The sequence below is a fragment of the Apis florea genome, unplaced genomic scaffold (genome assembly GCF_048593485.1).
Source record: "Apis florea isolate Af1SG1 unplaced genomic scaffold, ASM4859348v1 contig_3587_pilon, whole genome shotgun sequence".
Lineage (NCBI taxonomy): Eukaryota > Metazoa > Arthropoda > Insecta > Hymenoptera > Apidae > Apis > Apis florea.
This window is the reverse complement of record NW_028256789.1, coordinates 1,516,410-1,538,059: the sequence shown is the minus strand read 5'-3', so window position 1 is coordinate 1,538,059 and position 21,650 is coordinate 1,516,410. Positions and strand designations below refer to the sequence as shown.

The window sequence follows — 21,650 nt, the reverse complement described above, 5'->3', positions numbered from 1 at the left end:
ATTCGCAACGATCAACGTTCCACCTCTCTCTCTCTTTCGTCCCACGTTATTAAGCCGTTGACCTGCACTTTGTAGTCGTTTCAGTAAATTATACAGGAGAGTAGTAAGGAGAACGGTTGCCTTGAAAATTGGGAAAAAATTGAATTCACGCGGCTCGATTCAGCCGATCCTCTTTTCCCTGTATTTTATATTGTTTTGTCATTAATCGTGATGAAAGAAAGAAAGAGAGGAAGAAAGGAGCGACTCTTACTTTCTGCGATTTCTTCGGTAATTTTCATAATAATCGTGCGAAATTTTTAACGCGGGATTTACTTCGATGGAAAATTTTCGAGTGTCAGAAGTAGAAGTAGGTACTTTATATCGAAATACTTCATACCGAGCCAAGTGGAAGTAACGTGGAAAAGACGAGCATCTTCGCGAATCTTCTTTATAAGAACGACATCTCGCGCAAAATGCTCAGATTAAAAACTCTGGCTGTTTACACTGTAAACGATCCGCGAGGCGAGCAAACGCGAATTCCCCTCTTATCTTATCGAACGTTTTCATCCCGCGGAATTAGAATTGCCTTCGCCAATCGAGAGTCTCGTCGCCTAATAAATTTCTCTCGTAAATATTCCTTCGGATTTTTAAACGGATCCGCAATTAAACCGATATCGTTATCTAAATCGGCGACTACCTCGAGCATCGTTTGCCGAATCGGCCAATTCCCCAATTCCATATCCTCGCGATAACAGGATCCTCGGACCAACACGGCGAGGCGAGGCGAGAAGAATCGCCGCGTAATCCCCTTCCCAACCTTTCGAGAAATTTATCAGGAATTTATTTCCACGATCCCCGGTTTTCGAGAATGGACGAACGGTGTCGGCCGATGCCGACCGTGGCCAATCAATTTTATGCAAGTCGTTTACGAGCTCCTTACGAGCGGGACGATTCCTCTCGAGCCGGCCTCGTAAAACGTTACGGCCGGTGATCCGAGGTTAACTGGACAAAAAACCGAGACCAGGAAGATCCACCCTCGTTCTCTTCCCCGCGTCATCGTGGAGGAAGATCTCGTTGGAAAAGGAAATGTCACCGCTTGGAACAAGAGCGAAGGGAGAATCGTCCAAAATGCCAAGCTTCGAGTTAACGTTTTCTCTCCCCCGAATTCATCGACGATGGGGGATTCTAGTCTGCGTTGAAATTTCGCACGGTGAAGAAAGGGGAACGGGAAGGGGTTTAATATCGAAGGTAAGGTAAGGAATAATAATTGTTGTTTTGCCAAAGATACGTAAGGAACGTCACGAAAGTCGGTCGAGCTGCCAACTTTCTTAAACTCTATAATGCATCCTGGCGGTGTTTCGAGTCAGTTTCGAGTCGACAAATTTCTCGTCTCTCCAACTCGGACGAGAAGTTTTCAAAGGTATCTCATTGGCTCCTTCTTGTTTCTTCTGTCGAAGAAACTCTCGTGGATCTCGCGGACCCCGTGGAGGAATACGGATACGAGAAATAGCGGTGAATGCTGTATTCAGAAATGAAAACGTTTCTTTAAAGCATCGTTTGTCCTCGGATATAAAATCCGCGCAGATGAATTTTTGCACGATAATTTTCACGATAATTGTTCTGCAATTTAACAGTTTCGTGTCTTAAACGAGAGATTTTTCCACGATGGAAAATATAAAATCGTTCCATCAAAGTCGAGATCGTTTCCATCTTATTCATTCCGTAGACCTTGGAATAGATCCCCGATTTTTTTTAAGGAACGAGCAAAATTTTTAAGATCCACGAACATGAAATTTTGCACGATAATTGTTATGCAATTTAACAGAAAATATAAAATCGCTCGATATTTCGACAATCGTAGATCGTAGATATAGAACAGATCCGATTATTTTTTGAAAGGAACGAGCAAAACGTATATAATCCCAACGATATTTCCAACGTTAAAATATACATAAAGGATCGAGTTAAATCAAACCGCAGATCTAACGACAGCAAATATACGTACATGTACAAACGAATACGAAAGGAAGGAGGCATTCGGATTCATTCCCGACGCTAATTCGCCGACTGCGCTATTAATAAGTACATCGTATCCCGTACTTTCCGCGAAATTTCATGAATATTTCATCGGGCCTGTGCACACTTTCGACTAGGTGTGCTCAAGTGGCCCGGACAGATTGCCGTACATAGCGCGAAACGTCCCGTTGCAAAGTACACACGGGAGGAGGGAAAGAGTCGAGAGGAATTTCAGGGAAAAGACGCATTATGCGCGACCTTAAAAGCCGAACGCGATTCTCGGAAGGATCGTTTCGCCTCTGTTTGCGAATTTCAACCGTTCCCAGCTTTGACCGAGTCTCTCCTCGTTTCGCGTTTCCTCCTCGAGATCGAAGATGAATCGATCGGAAGGATGGACGTATCGCTTCGTATTCGCGCGATTAATCGGTCGCGAGATTAACGGTGTCGCCACGTTACGCCTCCTGTTACGAAATTAAAAATCGCGCGCGACATCCATGTTCTATTATTGCATGCCTTTGCCACGATATACAATTTTCACGGGGAAAATTTCGAAAAGCCACCTTTCGAAATTCCCATTTTTCAGCCACTTCTTTCCCTGTCCCCCCCCCCCCGCCCTCCTTCTTCTCCTCCTCCCTCCCGAATCAGAATCAATATCCGTCATTCCGACTCGTCCCCGACGACAAAGGGAACGAGTTTCCTCGAGCCCGGTCAATTTGACTTCGCTTCGAAGAGCAAACAAGCGATAGGAGGTATGCTAAAAACGTGACGACACAGATATCCGGTGCCTGCGCAGGAAGCACGATTATCGATGTACTCCACTCGCGAGCCACACACACGGGACAATGCACACACCGGGTGGAGGAGGGGAGGGAAACTTTGCCTTTCGGTTTTTGCGTGCGAAAAAAAAAGGAGTCCCTCGAATGCTTTTCACTCGAGGATTGGCGCATAGCCAGGTATACGGGGAGAGGGAGAAAGGCTTGCCATTCGAGCCGTTCGATCAATCTGGACGCATGGAAGAGAGACATAGAGGCTATCTGGCCCCCCCCTCCCCCCCCCCCGATATATCGACTATCGAAATTTCGAACGAGCGTCGTACGTAGGTTGAGGCGCGCTCCTATCGCTCCACCACGACATCGCTCGCTCGCCTCGACTCGTTCCCTCGCTATCTCTCCCCGATAATTAAAATTGCCTGACATAGATACGGATTTATCAGCGTTATTTACCGACAATTATTGCTCGAGTATATAACGCAATCCTTCCATTCGCGGGGATCGAGCGGCAATTTTTCCTCCTCCCCCCGGTAATTACGCGTGTGAAAATCGCGTGTAACGGAGAGCGATGGATCACGAGACGAGACGAGGACAGATAGAGTTTCGAATTACGTTCGAAAGGTTTGAGAGCAAAGGGAAGTGGCGCGCGTGTTTTTACACGCGCAAACGGTGCTGCCATACCTGTCACCGTGCTTCTTTATCTAATCAACGAGTCTTATCGAGTCTTGCCTCTCCTTCCGTCTTTTCTTCTCATTCAGCCAGAATTTGTCCAACGATTGTTGCGAGCCGTATGAATCGGCGTGCGCGATTCCACGTCGCACAGAAGCCTTCGATAAAGTGCGAAATCGATAAAGTTAGCGGTCAGTTTCCCAGTCTTAGTCACGGATTAAAAATAATCCAATTAATATTAGATTACACGGCGCGAGTTTGTTCAATGAAATTATTATCGGCGATAAGGCCGATTTAAACGATATAGAATTTCGTATACTCGTCGGCGAGTCGGAAGGCACGACGGACACCATCGTGCGGCGAACGTCGAGAATTCCTTCGTCGTTTGCCACGGCTAAATATAAGGGCTCGTGCACACTGCACGCAATAAAAAACCCAACTGCACGAACTTTTGCCCGAACCTCTCCACCGTTTCTTCACTTTCTCCATCCATTCCTCAAGGTGTCTCGAGGCATCTTAAAACGCGTCTCGCTCGAAATTAAACGCGAGACCCATCGATATCGCTAATTTTTAATTTCTTCGTTTCCGTTCTCGTCTCGCTTTTATCGAACGATTCCATATCTCGAGTATCCCCCCGTATCCCGTGTATCCTCGATATCTCCGCCATTCGAACGGTGGCGGTGTGCACGAGCCCTAAACTCGTTGCGCGGCGAATTTAGAACGCAACAAGAAGAAGGCGCGCGGGCGACACGGGCAAGGAACGGAGGGGAAAAAAGGAAGAGAGAGAAAAGAAGAAGAAAAAGAAGAAGAAGAAGAAGCGCGGGGAAAAGGAAACGTTGGACGGAACGTGGCGCAAGTACCTTATTGGTGGAACCGTGACCGTTCATCTTGCCGTCACCTCTGGTATCCCATTACCGGTCTGCGGCGAAACGCTCCAAGGATCGTTCACCTTCTCGCATCGGTTCTCGAAAATGGCGCATCTCGCCTCGCGCTTCCAAATCCTCTCCCCCTCCGTGTAACGCGTCTCGTTCTTCTCTCCTCTCGACACGACGAGGGCGAGGAGAACGGTACGATTATTCGTACCTGACGGACCACTCTCGATTTTCGTCAGGCTGGTCAACGCCGGTCAAGGTCACGGGTGGATCGAAGCCGCGACTAATTTCGTCTCAATGTCCACGCTGGGTTCGACGACCCACCTCCTCCTCCTCCTCCTTCTCGTCCGCGCACGAATCACCGTTTCACCAATTTTCGGATCGAATAATATCCCATTATTCCCCTCCCCCCGCGTATAACCAATACCGAATATCGAGACGAGGCTACGCACAACACCTTCCTTCCTTCCTTCCTTCCTTCCTTCCTTCCTTCGTGATTCAAATATTTTCACGTTTTCACTTCACCTCACTTCATTCGGATCTTCGTCACTCGAGTCGTGTCCAGTCCAGTGCGATAAAATAAATCTCGACTCGTGTTCCAAACGTTCTTCTATGTTTCCTCTATGTTTCTATGAGCGAGCGAACGACCATTGCTCAGTAATAATCACCACTCGAGGATCGAACGAGGAGATCGAGGAGAGGAAGATAGGGATCGCATCGAATTGGATGGAAAGATCGATGGAGATATACGAATGGATCGAGTACACCGACGGCGAATCGATCTTTCCCACGTCCTTCGCGTCGGAGCGCTGTTCGCGGACTGGAGAGGTCCGCATCGCGCGTGCACGGAGCCCATCGCTATCGCCGCAGGTAGACACCCCACCAAATACGCGGAGACCGGGAAGAAAATTTGTGGTCGAATCTTAACAACCCGCTGTTACGCCCAAGACGTTAAGAATTATATACGAGCATTTCCTGATTTATCGCCCTCCCCTTCGCCCCCCCCCCTTCTCCCCGTCGCCAATATATTTATTTATATCGTTAACGTATAGACACAGAGGCCGGCTTTATTTATCGGCCGTTCGTTACCGCCGCGGAATAATTCACATTTAGGTACCGTCGCGATACACGCAGGAACAAGGAGAAAATTGAATTTTTGGAGGGAGCTTGCGTTAATTCGTAATTCTTTCTCGTTCTTTCGTCGAATTTTATAGCTCGAGAACAGTGTGACGCGAGTAAATTGCAAGATCGTCTCTTAAACTTGACAATGCAATGTAAGAACTTTTATTGAAATTATCAACAAGTTGTGAATTGTCGTAACATCGATTGAAATTTATCTTGTCAATCCTTTCTACTCCTTTTACTCTTATCTCTCCACGACACGATCGCTTACGAAATTTAAATCGTTTTACACAGGAATAATTAATATACCTCTTCGTTCACGAATTGTTCCAACTACAGCGACGTATAATCAATTTCAATATGTGTAAAATTTTCTGTTCCGACGAATTTCCACGTTTTCTTACGATTTCTCGAGGCGGAGACGCGGAAGGAACAACGAAATTATAGCATGAAAACGGCGCCAAGGGAGGCAATCTCGGAAGGAAAACATCGATGCGAGAGAGTCAACGACCCAACGTCGTCGTTGGAATGGGACCTTAGCGTGTTCCGCGTCCGATGCAGCTTGGAGGAACGCTTGGCTAAGGGATAATTCCTTGCATAATGGCAATAAATCAATGGCACGAGAATACAAGGGGAGGGGAGGAGGGGGGATCGTGTCCCCGTAAATTCCGCCTACTTTCGCCGCTCAATCACCGAGAGGTTATTAGTCATTAAAACGCGGTGTCGGTTGACCGCCAATGGCCAATGTCACGACACCGCGAGACGTCCTTTTTTTCTTCTTCTCCGTTCGTCACACATTCGTCCATCTCGTCTTACCGCGTGTCTCGATCCTCCTCCTCCTTTTCCTCGATCAACCTTACCTCCTCGTCCGATCGATAGCCCCGACCCCGCTCCGAATCCCGTTACAGCCCTCGCACGCGATCGCATCGATTTTCCTTCCGCGATTCCGAAACGTGTGCGAGCCGATTACTCTTGAAAATGCGAAGGACGGTGGCGTGATCTGTCTTTCTCTCTCTCTCTCTCTCTCTCTTTCTCTCAGTTTTCTGCTCGCCACGAAAATTCGGATTAGACGGATACGAGTTTTCAACAATTTTGAAAGAATTTTAATTTTAATTCGTCGTCGTTCCTAGACGGCGAGATAAACATTAATAACGTTGAATTTTGTAGATTGAATCATTTTCCTTGGTTCCTGGAAGAAACTTCGTGCCAATTCCCGTTTTTAATTCGATTAATTTCTTGATCAGAGAGAGAATATGAGATATAGCGTTCTCGAGATATTAATTTATCGCGTTCCAATTTCGAGAGAGTTCGATGTAATTTCGTTGTTCGTAATTGAAGTTGTACATGTAACTTGGACGTTGTGTCTCCGTATATACGCGAAGAGAGGAACTTCTTCTTTTTTTTTTCCTTTTTTCTTTAAGTATAACTTTCTCGCTTAAGGAGGAATCTCTCCGAGTAGAACGTTGGGACGTAAGATGCGTTTTCCTTTCAAAACCAGACACGATACGTGGCCTGTAAGAGAGAGAGAGAGAGAGAGAGAGACAACGATCAACGCGTTGTCTCGCGATTGTTTCTCGGAGTTCTCTCCAACTCCGAGAGTTGAAATTTAACGCAATTCAATTCTAATTTAAGTTTCCACCTCGAATCTCTCCACTGTCTGGCGATCCAACAACATCTCAAATTCCAATTTTCTTCGATTTCGCTTACTTCGCGCGTACACGCCCTTCGATCAAGTGGCAACTCTCTCTCTCTCTCTCTCTTTTTATCTAATCCCTCTTACACGTTATCCCTTATCCCCGTTTTCCTGAGCCAACACCGACAACAATCCTTCATTTGTCACGAACAAGGGTATCAAGCTGGATCATATCCGCTGATGCATCAACGTCCGCAGCGGTGTCGCGGGCGAGAAATAAAGAGAAAGGAGAAGAAGAATAAGAGGCGTGCACGACCTCTCCAGCCCTGTCCACGGAAACAATGGCTGGCGCATCGCATAATCCTTTGGACGCCTTTGGACAACGTCCCCCCCCCCCGTTTTCTCCCTTCGAAAACCGCTGCTTGTTACTCTTTCCTCTGCTCCCTGAATTTTCATACCTCTCCTCCTCGAGTTCTTCCTGTTCGAGTAGCGGCGACCTCGCGCTCGACGCGAAGGAACGTCGACCGGCTTAATATCGACGCTCGCACCTGGGCGCATCTCGACGATCCTCTCGAAGAAGTAAGAAGAGGAGGAAGAAGAAGAAGAAGAAGAAGAAGAAGAAGAAGAAGAAGAAGAAGAAGAAGAAGAAGAAGAAGAAGAAGCGGAGAGGAGGGAAGGGAGAGGTGGAAGGAAGAAAGAGGGAGAGAGAGAGAGAGAAGCGGGATCAAACGTTAGCCATCGTCTGGTTTCCCCGGTTCTTGCACGGCTGTTTACAATCTTGGAAGGGCCCGAGGTGGTGGTACACACACCGTGCCACCACCACCAGGTATGGTAGCCACGGGTTTCGTACTTGGCGAGGACGAGACGTGGCCACGGTTCACAACGGTGGACGGTCGATGCACTTACTCGCGACAAGTCGCGAGTAAACTCTGTACCGGTGTGTTCGAAGGAAGCTCGATCCGCTAAAAGGGCTTGGTCGTGCTGCTCCTCCCTCTTTTTCTTCCGCTCGCTTTTTCACCAACCTCGCCGGATGGCCGAGCGGTCGAGCGGGGAGCAAGGACGTTCGACGATCGAAATTGTTCACCGATCCTTGACACTGATCCTCGTTTCGCGCGCTGTATGGAGATGGAGGAAAGGAAAACGGCCGAGGAAATAAACTGGCCAACTTTTCCAACGCTCGATGGAGCAAGGTTTGCTTCGATGTTTGGGAGATTAATGGCGTTTGAAAGTTTCGCGATAGTTCGTGAAATAACTGGACGGTTTCGGTCCGAGTTTCGGCGAATTTAACGAGCGAATGAGGATGCAGAGAGAGAGAGAGAGAGAGAGAGAGAGAGAGAGAGAGAGAGAGAGAGAGAGAGAGAGAGAGAGGGAAGACGGCGACCTTCGATGTCAAGGAAACATCTGGCCTTTCCATATTCGACGAACGATGTCGTTCGTTAGCTCGTTCGTTAGCGGTTCTCAACTTCTCCCCCGGCTAAGAGAATTCCAGGAGGAAAGCGTTACCGGCTAAACGATGATATCAATACCTTCTACTAGGCACATACCAACGCGTATCTTGCGAGATAGGTGGCGTGATGTATGGCTTGGTCGAACATACGGTAGCGTTGCAACGTTGCATGGAAACCGTGTTGGTTGCTTACTTTGGTTGGTTTAAAAAAAAAAAAAAAAAAATTGTATTCCGCAAACATGCGCCTTTATATATCCGATATAAATCCAATAAATACGAACGAGAGAGAGAGAGAGAGAGATATACGTTCGTTTCGAAAACGAAGATCGTTTCAACATTTGCTTCGAGCAGTTTCAAGAACGAAAGAAAAACGAGTGTTTCTCGGTAGTAGTCCCGACAAATTACATCATGCCGTCATAAGGAGAAGGCTGATGCTCCACGATACCGCGAACAGAATTTCTAGATGACTCGGCCACGTGACAACACGCTGCCAAGGAACACCGTGGCCAGCCTCGAATTTCAAAACGTTTCCAGGGGGGAAACGTGACCCACGCGGAATTCCTCCAAGGAGCGCGAACACCGCTCGCTTTTGTACCTTCCTTGAAAGGGAAATAAACGCGCGCCTCGTGCCTCTAAACATTAACGAGCCTAAAATCCTCGCGATCCGACCGATCACGGAACACGGGAAAAGAGGTTTATCGAATTATCGATAAATCGGTATAGGGCGTATATCCGTTCGTGGATCTCCCCCATCTCGCCTTTATGGTCACAGTCGTTAATATCGGGGAAACAGCTCTCGAATCGCCAATTAGACCGGAATTGTAATCTTTTTTATCTCCGATCCAACTGGACGTTCGAGTACATCGAGGCTGGTTTTCCGCTGGTTGGCGATCGTCCCAATAATCCGTCCCAACGATCCCGCTAATTAAACTTAATACCCATCCCCTCCCTCTTCTCTCTCGTTCTCGAAATGTCGACGGTCGAAATGTCATACCAGTCCCGATCCCCCTAATTGGCCGGTGACAAGCTTTCGGCGCGAAAGTCACGCGCGAGGGACAACGCTCGCGACCGATGTACCGCGTGTTCAACGTTAAACGAAGACGTAACCATCCGCTTTCACCCAAACCGGACCGATTCCGACCGGTAATGGAACCTCTCCGCCTCGTCGAAATAGACACGTGGGACATCAAAGGGACCGTTTTGCGCCGCGAAAAAGTAACAAACGACGCCACTTTCCAAAAGGAAATCGTGCTCTCCTCTGCCTCGTCTCAGCCTACCGTTCCATCCTTCCGCTCCTCTTCGTGTCCAACCGCGTTTAACCGACCGTACGTGTGCGTGTGTGTGCGTGCATGTTCGTTGAGGCGCGTGTGTTGAAGCGAGTGTGACACAGGAGCACTTCAAGATACGAAGAAGGTAAGGTAAGTAAGGTAAGGCTCGTGCCCCCCTGCCCGGTGACTGAACCCACACCGTGTCCGTTTCGCACAGGTAGAATCGGTTCTGCCACCACGATTCTCGCACGGTGGTTGTGAAGGTGGCTCGTATCGAGCGGGGGCTTCGAGGAACCGAGGGAATCTCATCGATCGAGAGGTCGATCCACCATCGGTGGTGGCCGGTGCTCGAATTAAGATGCATCTGCCGAGTGGTTATCCGTCCTGTGCTTCCGGTTTTGCAAACTGAAGCTATGCGTGGCTTTGAAAAAAGAAAGAAAAAAGAAGAAATAGCTATTGATAGATCGAGAGCTCGAGCTCGTTGGAGAGAAGAACGTTTTGTTGGACCGTGTTGGTTGAGAGGAGGGGGAGGCACAGAGGGAGATTTGTTCGAGCACCAGGAAGTACGATGGAGAATCGTGCACCGAGGGCAGGAGAGTCTCTTCGTGTACGCGCAAAGGGCTCTCCAGGTATCCACTCTCGCGGTCGCAAAGTTTCCGAGAAGACGCTGCCTGATCGTGTACACTAATTCGTGAGAATTAGATGCATCGGGGACCATCTAATTGCCCCTCGTTCGGGTTGAAATCTTGTCAGGGAGGTGTTGCGTATGCGTGTTTACTCACCTTGTCCTCGCAGGTTTTGTGGCAGATGTACTTGCACACTGAAAACGAGACAAAAGTCTTAATAACACGTGCGATTACGATCTATTTAGTTGAAAAAATTAACGTTTAAAACGTTTCAAAAAAGTTAGAATGGAATAATTTCAGAAATGTCGATTAAAGAAAGAAATGGGATTAAATAAGAGAGATATTCGTGATAAAAAGGAAGAATATTTGCCATTTGGACATCGCGTGGCGGATATCTATTTCGGACGAGTTTTATTCGGGATTGGACTCGTCTCGAATCGATCAACGTTCAAATATCCCTCCACATTTTTACCGCCAGGGGTTCCCACACCTTTTTTACCGTGCACAGCTACGACAGAGCTACCGACCGAATCCTTTCAGGCCAACCGAGCACGGAGCCCACCGTAGGGAATGAACTTATCGACTCACCTCTGCAGCACGATGCCTGTTTGATCACCGCCTGATGGCACAAATGGCACGGACGCGGCTTGCGCAACTGCTTCGTCCGGAACACGTGACATTGTGGCTCGAACTCGGTCTGAAATCAATCGAGAGAGAAAGAGATCGAAATTAATCGAATTGATCGAACAATCTTTTCCTTTTAACTCGTCTATCGGGACGAGAATAACGAGAGCGTGTCCCTTCGATCTCGCGTACACACGCTCCCATCGTGCTTCTTCTTTTTCTTTTTTTTTTTTTTTTCCTGCATTTTTTCACCGAATTTAATTAGCGGATTAAGTACCTCTTCACTGGTTAGTTTCAATAAGGTCTAGACGGTCTAAATGAAGCGCTTGTTCAACCGTTCCCTTCAGCCGCACAAAAACTTTCTTCTTCCACTCGAAATTATTATTCACGAGTCAAGTGGCATTTCTCAACTGAACGCGCGGCGAAGAGACGGGGCGGGGGAAAACGGGAAAACGGGAGGAAGAAGAAGTTTCACCGGCTTTCTAGACCACTTTGATCGAGTGTAATTGTTCGTCTCTCGATCGTCCGTCCGTCCAACGAATCCATAAGCGGATCCATACGGCAGCGCTGCTGCATCAACCGAGCGATCCGCAAACTTGTATATACGCGAATAAGCGCCTCGAGCGTTTCGAGATCCTGTGCGCGGGTTCCGATTACAAACACGCAAACACTCGCCTCTTCCCTGGGAAGCGGATACCCCTCTCTCATCGAGCTTTCACTCCGCTTCGTTGATCGATCGATTCGAAGAAAACAATCCGTGGAGCCGAGCCAAATTTTGCGTACCGCCACGTCCCGCTTGTCGACTACGGGACAACTGATCGACCATTCCCCTCATCGTGGCGGGACAATTCAATCGGCTTTCCCGAGAATTCGATCGTCCCCGCAGATAAGAGAACAACGACTCCCGCATTTTTCACCTATCATCACCTATCCGCCGTTTCGTTCGATCGATCGAAGTTTACAATGTTTCCGATCGATCATTGTAATTAATCGAGTAAATTGGATATCGAGGAGAGACGATTCGATGTGAACGAACTCTTTGCCACGCGGAATAAGGGGAATAAGAACGACACGGTCGGACAACCGAGTCGAATCGCGTTTCGAAAAATCCGATGACTTACGCCCCGTTGAACGTTTATCTTTGAAAAATTATTATCTTGTGCAAGAAGGTACAACATGCGAACATGAACATTGTTACAGAGATTAATATCTGCTATTTTTTTTTCTTTTTTTTTTTTCTTTTCCGAGACAAAGTTGATCACCTTGATTAGCTACTCTGGTGATACTTTTTTTTTTTTTTTTTTCTTATACAACTATTCCATTCCAAAGCTATTATAAATTGATTAAAATCCATTTTTATCATATCATCGATATACTGGTTTCACTCTTCTCATTCCCTCTCCTCATTTTTTGTGCGCGTAATCAATCCAAAGAATTCAGACCAGTTCTAAAGCCGCGAGAGCGAATTAAACCCGATCGTTCCACGACTAGGTTCGTAAAACTCGAATTTACGTACGAGTAGCAAGTTGGAAAAGAGAAACGCACGGAATTCCATGGTATCGATTTCCAGGGAACGATGAATTCTAAGGAATATTTCTGCGTCGTTGGTTTCACGCGATTAACCCAGTACGAAACCGCACGCAACATCGTGGCCTTCCACGCATTCCACGCACGATCCCATATTTCCCTCGTCGAGGAAAATTCTCCTCTTCTCTCTCTCTCTCTCTCTCTCTATCCCATCCCATCCGTCGATCCAACGATCGATCCACTCCATCTCGAAACAACTCGATTACAGAACATTCTTTCTAGGGAACGCGATACCAACCCTTGCCTGCGCTCGATCAAAATCCAATGTTTCCTATCTCGATTCGAAACGTTGCCTGCCGCTTTATCGGCGGCAAACTTTGCTCGCTTTGGAATCGAGAACCACCGGCATGGATTGTAAAATAGCCGCCCATTAAGAGGCCGTAATATTTCGTAATTATCAGCGTTATCGGACGGGCACGCGAGTCACCGGTTGAATTATCGTCACTCGACAAACGCTACAGGCGGAAGAATACCGCCTTCCTTTATTTGGTCACCGTATGCAAAAGCTGTTCACCGCCGCTTCCTGCACTTTCTGTCCCATCCTCTTTTTTCTCTTCTTTTCTTTTCTTTTTTTTTTTTTTTTTCCTACGAAACTACGAATCCCGTAATATCACCGTAATATCACGTGGAACGGATGGGTGTATATATATGGCTATACGCGAGTAGGCTCTCGTCGAAATCGTTCGTCCATTAGGTAATTAAAATCTCATCCATGGATCGTGAATTATTCGGGATAAATTACACCTCTTAAAACGGCCAATGTCTTCCGTACATTTTATTACTCAAATATCAATATCCAGGTAATAATTGGTTATTAATTGTAGTTTGACCGGTAATTAAAGAGCTTCGGGACCGCGGATAATCACCAGTCTATTAAATAACGAAACACGATCGATTAATATGGAAATTACCCGCCCGGTTGAATAATTCCCTTCGTTATCCGGTTTAATCGATCTCTGACAAAAATCAAATATCTCTCTCTCTCTCTCTCTCTCTCTCTCCTTCTCTCTTATCGAGTAATAATAATCGATGTACCACGGGATCGTGTCGCGAGTCTTAATCTCTCGCTCTTCTTCCCCCCGTGATTCGTGATGATGATTTATCGTGAATACCGATCTTCCTCGATAAAAACAATAAGTACGATTCAATGCACGATTTCGCGGTAACTTAATTCCAATTCTCCTTTGCCTCTCCTCCTCCCTTCCCTCTCTCTCTCTCCCTCCGTGGATTAAACACGTATCTCGGTAACTAATTGTCAGATTCATTAGCAAATGCTTGACCTTTGACGTCGATGGCGAACAACCATCGATCACGCACGATTAATTGAACTTTAATCCCGGCGAAAATCCATCCGAGCCTCGATGATCTTTGATGATAGTCCGTTCGTAGGCGGTCAGTCAGTCAATCTCTCTACTCGAACCACCTTTCTCCTCGAAAACGAGTAGGTAGTGGTGTTGGTAGTGGTAATAGTAGTAATAGTAGTGGTGGTGGTACTCTCGAGGTCGAGGTCGGCGTTGACCCGCCGTCCGTATTTTATTCCCGCGATCGAAACGCAATATTAATTCCCCGTTCCCGGCGTACACCAGTCGAAACGATTACACCAGTGACAGAACGAGGCTGGAATTTTATTCGATCCGCGGAGGTGAGGCGCGATCTCGCCGGGAATATCGAGGATGAACGGAATTTTAATAGGTTGCGCATCGTTGCGCCGTTTTCGTGCACAGAAATTCACAAGGGAGAAACTCGTTTCGAGATTCGAGATTCTTTTCGACAAGTTCTCACTTTCTCCGGATCTCGGGGGTGACTATAATCGCTCTGCATAAGATGAGGTATTATGACTGATTGTAGTCGCTTTGCAAAATATGCCACTGAAATATTACAGACGACAATCTGCATAAGATGCAACTGAAATACTATGAGTGACTATAGTCGATTTGCATAAGATGCCACTGAGGTACTACGGATGATTATAGTCGTTTTGCATAAGGTACGATTGAGGTACTACGGGCAACTATAGTTGCTCTGCATAAAATACTATTGTCAATTTTTTTTTTTTTTTCAATAAACACTGTCAAAGCAATGTCGAATCGCGAGACGTAATTGAAATACTATGGGCGACTATAGTCGCTATGTATAAGATGCCACTGAGGTACTACGGATGATTATAGTCGCTCTGCATAAGATACGATTGAGGTACTACGGGCAATTATAGTTGCTCTGCATAAAATTGTCAATTTTTTTTTTTTTTTTTCAATAAACACTGTCAAAGCAACTCGAATCGCGAGGCGATTCATCACGTTGACGATTTTGCTCATTGAGCACCGCGGCGGAGAAGTCGTTTGTAGCGAAAGGGTTGAAAGGGGAATAAAATTTCGAGGGGGAAAAGGAATCGAGTCGAAAGAACGATCGTACGCGAAAGTAAGAGAAGGAAATGCATCCCTCGAAACGACGTCCACAACGATCCTTTACAGCCTCGACCACTTAAACTACGCTTCGCCTCGAGCTCGATTTTCGTCAATCGAGATTGAATCACGTGGACGGGACGGCGTAAAAGCGTCGAATACTACGTAATTTTGTACGTTTCGAGTACGTAGCGAACATCGCCAACATTTGACCCTTTCTTGGAGCCCTGTCCACCGGTGGATTGCAGTTTCAAATCACCACCATCACCACGTCACCGATTCGAATCGAAAAGAGGGGTTGGAAAGCGGAGAAGGGGTAAAGGATTTTGGAACTAGGTGGAGATACATTCATCCCAATTTCCATCACGATTGTTAATTAACCGGCGGTTATACTCGACACTGCTGTGGTACTGGCACACACTCGAGAGACCTCATCTCTCTCTCTCTCTCTCTTTGGATCGAGTCGAACGGGTTCAAAGCTCTGGGCGTGGATCGAGTCGAGTGGAAATCAAGTGCGTTCCGCTCTCGGGACGATACTCTCCCTATCCTCTTTGGCTGGAAAGAGCGAGAGAGAGAGAGAGAGAGGGAGGGAGGTATGGTTTCTGGTGTAAAAGCGAAGAGGAGAAAGGAGGTTCGGCCGAGGAGGAAGGACGAGTGGTTGAACAGAGTCGGCTTTGTCGGGTTGTGTTTGCGCTTTGACTCGGAACACTTCGGCTCGCATTAACCGGGCGTAGATACAAAGGAGAGAGAGACGATCACGGCCGAGTGCACGTGTATTTTTTTTCTTTTTTCCTTTTTTCTTCTTCTTTCTCTTCCTCCACGCCCGTTTCGCACGCGCTTCTTCTCTCTCCCCTTTCTGTCTATCCTCTCAAAGCCAAAGGTTTTTACTCGACGGGTGTATAGGTGGTGCTCTCTCCGTTGCGCACACCAGACGATGCGCTGCGGTTGCTCCGCGAGACGTTCCGGGCCAAGGATCGTTTTATCCGGAGGCGGGGGTTCATAATGACGTCTGCATCGATGGTTTCGGATGGAAACGAGGATTCTCGCTGTTTTATCCAGTATTTTTGAGACCAATTTCCTCTCTCTCTCTCTCTCTCTCTCCACTTTCGAATGTTCCATCGAAAGCGCGTGTACTCGAAAGAATCTCGGACGGGGAATGGAAACAAGCAGGCCAAGGGTGTAAACAAACAAGAGAGAGAGAGAGAGAGAGAGAGAGAGAGAGAGAGCGTTAAAAAGGGAATGCGAAGGATGCGTGAGAGTGCGTAGAAAATATCTAGAATAGTGGAAGATAAACGAACCGAGAGGACAGAATTAAAAATAATCTCTCGATTAAACTCGCTTCGTGGTGTCGTGCGATTCGAAGGGGAGGGGAGGGGCGGAAATCGAGTGGCGTCGATCGCCGTAAACAAAGCGTCGTAAAGGGAGCTCGACTCCAAATATCCCCGAGGATCGTGCGGCGAGAGATCGTAAATACAAATTTATCGACGCGGAAAAAGGAGAACGAGCGCGACGCGAAGTCATTACAAGGAGGGGAAGGGGGAGGCCACTATCGATGAATCGTGAACGCGGGATGCATGGCGAGAGGGCGGTGAAAGGGAAAGAGACGGAAGAGGCGGCCGATCGAGAGTTGAAATACGATTTACCGGGGTGGTCTAACGCGATAGAAACGACGGGCGGACGGGGAGAGAGAGAAAAGAAGAATATAAACGAGGCTAATGCCTCCAATGACAACATCTTTGCGCGGATGATAGAGCGTGCATAGGAAGAGGCTTGTCGACTCGTCCGTGTGTGTACACGGTGGCATTAAATCCAACCGTACGTACTTCCTCGAAAACATCTCCGCATCTCGCGTTACACTGCTCCTCTCTTCCAACTCGTGCGCGCGTGTAACAGAGCGGGAAACGCTGTGAGAAGAAGGAAGGATGAATTATCGTCCCAGTATTCAGAGCGCACCGACAAACTGCAGAAACGTGTATGACCTCGCGTCAGATTCGAGGTTGCCTCGTGAATATTATCGCGTCGAAACGGACCCGTGCTGTTTGAACAGCGTGGTAATTTAATGAAACACGGAGTCCTTGGAGCATCCAGAGGAAGAACTCGCGGTTCTTCACTGTGTCACCCTTCACCCTTCGTCCAAGAATCATCCGGATGTCTCTCAGAGGTTCGTGATCGTTAATAATAATAATAATCTAGAACCACATCACAGTTTTTCCTCGTCCACGTCTGCCCTCCCACGAAGAACGATCAAAAAAAGCCTCGAGTAAGGATTGAATCGAAATTCGTTCGATGGAATTTGGACGCGATCGTTGACCGAGCGAACGCGTTCGAAAATGGAAATTTATTCGCACGGCTCGAATAAATTTTCGACTCTCGTTCGCGCGTCCACCTACGAACTTGCCTCTCCACGAGATCGAGATCTCGCTCGACCGCCTCCAAAGTATCCAATCCTCCTCTCTCCTGAGTTTTCGGTCCCCTTTCCGCCAACGATTTACAACGGCGTTGGCACCAAGGATTACCACCGATCAGGATCGTGCCCGTCTCTCGCTCCTCCCTCTCATTTCTTCTTCTTCTCCTTTTATTTTATCTCGTCTCCAGATGCATTTTATTCGCGCTCGAAATGCGCGACTCTGAATTTTCCGAGTCTTCGCTCGAAACCAGCGTCCGGATTCCGTGCACGGTTTTCCACGTTCTACGAACGCTTCGTTTCGCACCTACTTGCGTGTGCAAAAAGATTAGGAAATTCTGGTACGAGAAGACGAGTTGCCTCTGCTCGAAAATGTTCGAGGATAGACGATGGGAAATAAAATTTGTCCGTCGATAGAGTGCAAAAAAGTTTGAGTTTTCTTCGTCATCTTTGCCAACGACGATAGTTGGAAATCGAAGAGACGAGGTGTTATTATCTCGGGTAAAAAATTACGCGATAAATCTTCGAAGGTCGGCAACTTCTTCTTTTCAACGAGGAACGAATTGGCAACGCGCGAAAAAAAACGAAAGATCAGCGAAACTGGACGTAACGTGTCCCGTCACATGTGGTCTCGAAAAGTAACGCGCCAAGAAGTGCGAAAGTAAGCAGTAAGTCGATGTCGAGGCGAAATTTAAAGCGACGAATTAACATAATCCGACATCCTAGACGGATCAAACTGGAATATCCTATCCCGACCTTTGCCGACCGTTTATCCTCCTTCCATCTCTGGATCAATATCCGCATAAAACAACTTCTCCGTATCGATCATCCTTCCCCTTCGACACCGAAGAATCGCGAAATAGAAACGATTTCTCTCGTCACGAGGGTACACGTATCCAACCACCGTTAACGTTCCTTCCTCTCTCTCTCTCTCTCTCTCTCTCTCTCTCTCTTCCCATTTCCCGTTTTTCTCTTCTCGAAACGCGATTAGAATCTTCTCTTACGCGGACAGGAATTTTTGCCCCGAGGGCACGATGCAACCGGCAGATATTATTGACACCGGGTCTCGAATCGCAAGCAACCGGTGGAGGACGATGGATCTCTGGCCAGGCGAGAGGGTAGAGAGAGATCTTGTTGAAAGATCCAGATACACGGCGATAACGGAGCAACGGTGTACTTGACACACCGCGCGAGATTACGTTGCACGTGCAACACGGACGCCCCGCCGATTCTCCGCGTCTTGCGAGTAAAACGCGCAACGGGGCCGGTATGCGCTTCCTCGCTCAATCCAACCGGTTCGTCGGATTTTAGCGTAGGAGTTGAACCGCCGATTGAATACACGCGCGTGAACCCAAGGACCAATCCCTTGAAAAATTACACGAGAGAGAGAGAGAGAAATTCTTCGAGGAAAATTGATGGACTGTGAACATTCCGATAGATTTGGTTGGATGGCAAGTTCGAAGGCAAGATCGACTCGCTATTCTCTTGGAAATCGTTGTGGTTGAGAAATTTGGATTGCCGATTCAATAGTTCGAACTTTTGAGGAAACTATAAAGTCTTGTACAGCTAATTAAGAAGAGAAGAAATTAATTATGTATCTAAATTATGTATCTGTTTAAAATAAGTGGATGTCTAATTTCTTAAAGGAATTTCTTAAAGGATTGTAAAACTTGGGAGAAGAAGTTGCGGCTGTTCGATAGACAGCGTAACGGTTGGGAAGTTTGAAAAGGAAAAGAAACGCTTGGAGCGTGAACGGTCGAATTAATCGACTTTCTTCCCGCCTCGTACAGCGAACAGCCAATCGTTCAAAGTCAGTGGAACACGCAGCCGCGACGACGAGATAAGCGCCGACATCGCCTCGCTTACTTCTCTCTGCAATCGCGTGCTTTTTCTTCGCAACGATCGCCACGGCGCCAATGTGTTCGTCATCCGTCACGGCCGGAGACTGTGAGAAACTCCCCAATCGGATACATCGAAAATATTCAAAGAAACGATTCCCAAGAATCTCGCGGATCGAACTTTATTCATACTCCCAGAACGATTATTTTCAAATCAAAATGTAATCTCCTCGAAGAAAGGAATTCATCGTGGAGGATGGATATTCGTATCTATAATTATGGAAAAATCAATTCCTATTTTAGAATCGTACATAATAGAAATATACAATCCGTTCTTAATACGACTACTACTATCCGTACGATTATTTTCCTGTTTTCCAAAATGTAACCTCTTCGAGGAAAGAAATTCATCGTGGAGGATAGACATTCGTAATCTATAATTCTGGAAAAAATCAATTCCTATTTTAGAATCGTACGTAATATCCGAAGAAATATATACGATTATTTTCCTGTTTTCCAAAACGTAATCTCCTCGAAGAAAAAAATTCATCGTATCTATAATTCTGGAAAAATCAATTTTAGAATTTAAAATAATACCTAAAGAAATATACAATGCGATCTTAATACCTCTACTATCCGTACGATTATTTTCCTGTTTTCCAAAATGTAACCTCTTCGAAGAAAGAAACTCATCGTCATGGAGGATATACAATCCGTTCTTAATACTCGTACGTTTTCTTCTCAAAATTTTCCTCGATCACAAAAGTTTGGTCGAACATAACTGTAAAAAATCGAAATACCACATTATCCAAACGTATACACGATCGCAACTGTATACGACGACGGGATGTGACAAATGTTACGAGCGCGCGAAACTTATTTCATCATCGGTTATCGGTGCCATAACACGGATAACACCGCGACCCGTAACACGTAAGACCAAGGGAGAAAACACGCGAGCGACTCTTATAACGGTCTCTAATAAAACAATAAGACGAAGAAGTAAATCGAGCCAAGTGCTTTTGTATTGTTTGATAGTCGGTGGACAGGGGGAGGAAGAAGATCTTCCTTCGAAGTTTCGAAACTATTACTCGATTTGCCGACCGTGATCCCGCGTGGATTCGCTCGCCTCGGGGGAGGGGGTTTACCTAACGATGACGAACGGGATTATTCGGCCACCAATTGTGCCACCAATCTTCGAGCTTTTTGGTTATTATCCAGAACGGAATGGACAGGGCCAATAAGCCGACCGATTGAAAAATGGCGGCGCGCGAAAGCGAGAGTGTTAAATCTCGAAAATAAATCCGGCGTTTTCTCTCCGTGCCTCTTTTTGCACCTCTTGCGCCTTTTATTTCTAATGTCGTGAAAGGGTGGACTGGTGAACTGGCGCAAGTATATAAATTCGACGTTATTACGGCCGATTTTTTACGGCCCTCGATAAAGGCAAATAGGAATTTATCGCGCGTCGCGAATCAAACGAGCCGGACGCATAAACTTTGATTCTTGGCGGTGCTTGGTGGAAAGCGAAACGAAGGAGAGATCGTCGATGCTTTCGAGTTATGTTTCGACGACAATGGAATTCGATAGGAAGGAGAGGCATAAATATCGTAGGTATGCGTAATAACGTCGAGAGCTGTTGAGTTTGGAACGCGAGCTACGATAGATATTTTCAACCCTTTCGAGTATGCGGCCTCGAGAGATCGATCTATTTATCTATTTACATTTATTACATTCGCTGATATTAGTGATAAAAATGTGTGCGATATCGAAAATTTTTTGGACGCTGATTTTTGAATCTCGTCAGATGCGATTTGGTTCAGGTTTCGATTAAAATTTTTCAAAGTGATTCTTCAAAAACATCAAATCTTCGTGTGAACATTTTATCTTAATTCCACGATAATAAAAGTCCATCAAACAAAAGATATCACGGTTTTTTTTCCTCCTCCAACCGATCTTGGAACGTTTCACTACGAATCGAGATTAACACTTTTTCTTCTCTCGCGTTCCGTAGCCTCGAAATTTTCGACAGACATCCCTGAATGAGATCTATAAAAATACTCGATAAAGAGAAAAAAGACTCGAGGTGCACACGTGTCGCACTTGGAAGAGGCGTAGGGTGTTGGTTTGGTTACTTGGAAACGTCATAATCCTTCTTGGACCGCGCGCATATGGAAGGAAGGTTGCGTATAAATCTTCCGGCCGGCCCTTCGCCGCAGACGCCCTCCACGTCGTCTTGGAATTTATCCGTGGACGAGTTGACGACGATACCACGCGGTCACAGACACCGTTCTACGCTCGAACAAAGGCCGGGCCGCGTTCTCCGCTCGCCGGCCAATAAGCCGTTTGTTTCGAGAAACGCTCGTAATTTTTCTGACACCAACCCCTGCCTCGCT

General features: G+C 46.7%; 1 protein-coding gene across 1 annotated transcript in view; it reads right to left on the bottom strand.

Annotated features, from left to right (window-relative positions):
* The window catches only part of by (focal adhesion protein tensin), a 146,203-nt gene that overhangs the window by 81,521 nt on the left and 43,032 nt on the right, over nucleotides 1–21,650 (bottom strand). Inside the window, 2 exon segments of the mRNA XM_086914406.1 lie at nucleotides 10,559–10,596; nucleotides 10,991–11,099. Coding sequence (XP_086770532.1) covers nucleotides 10,559–10,596; nucleotides 10,991–11,099 — 147 coding nt within the window.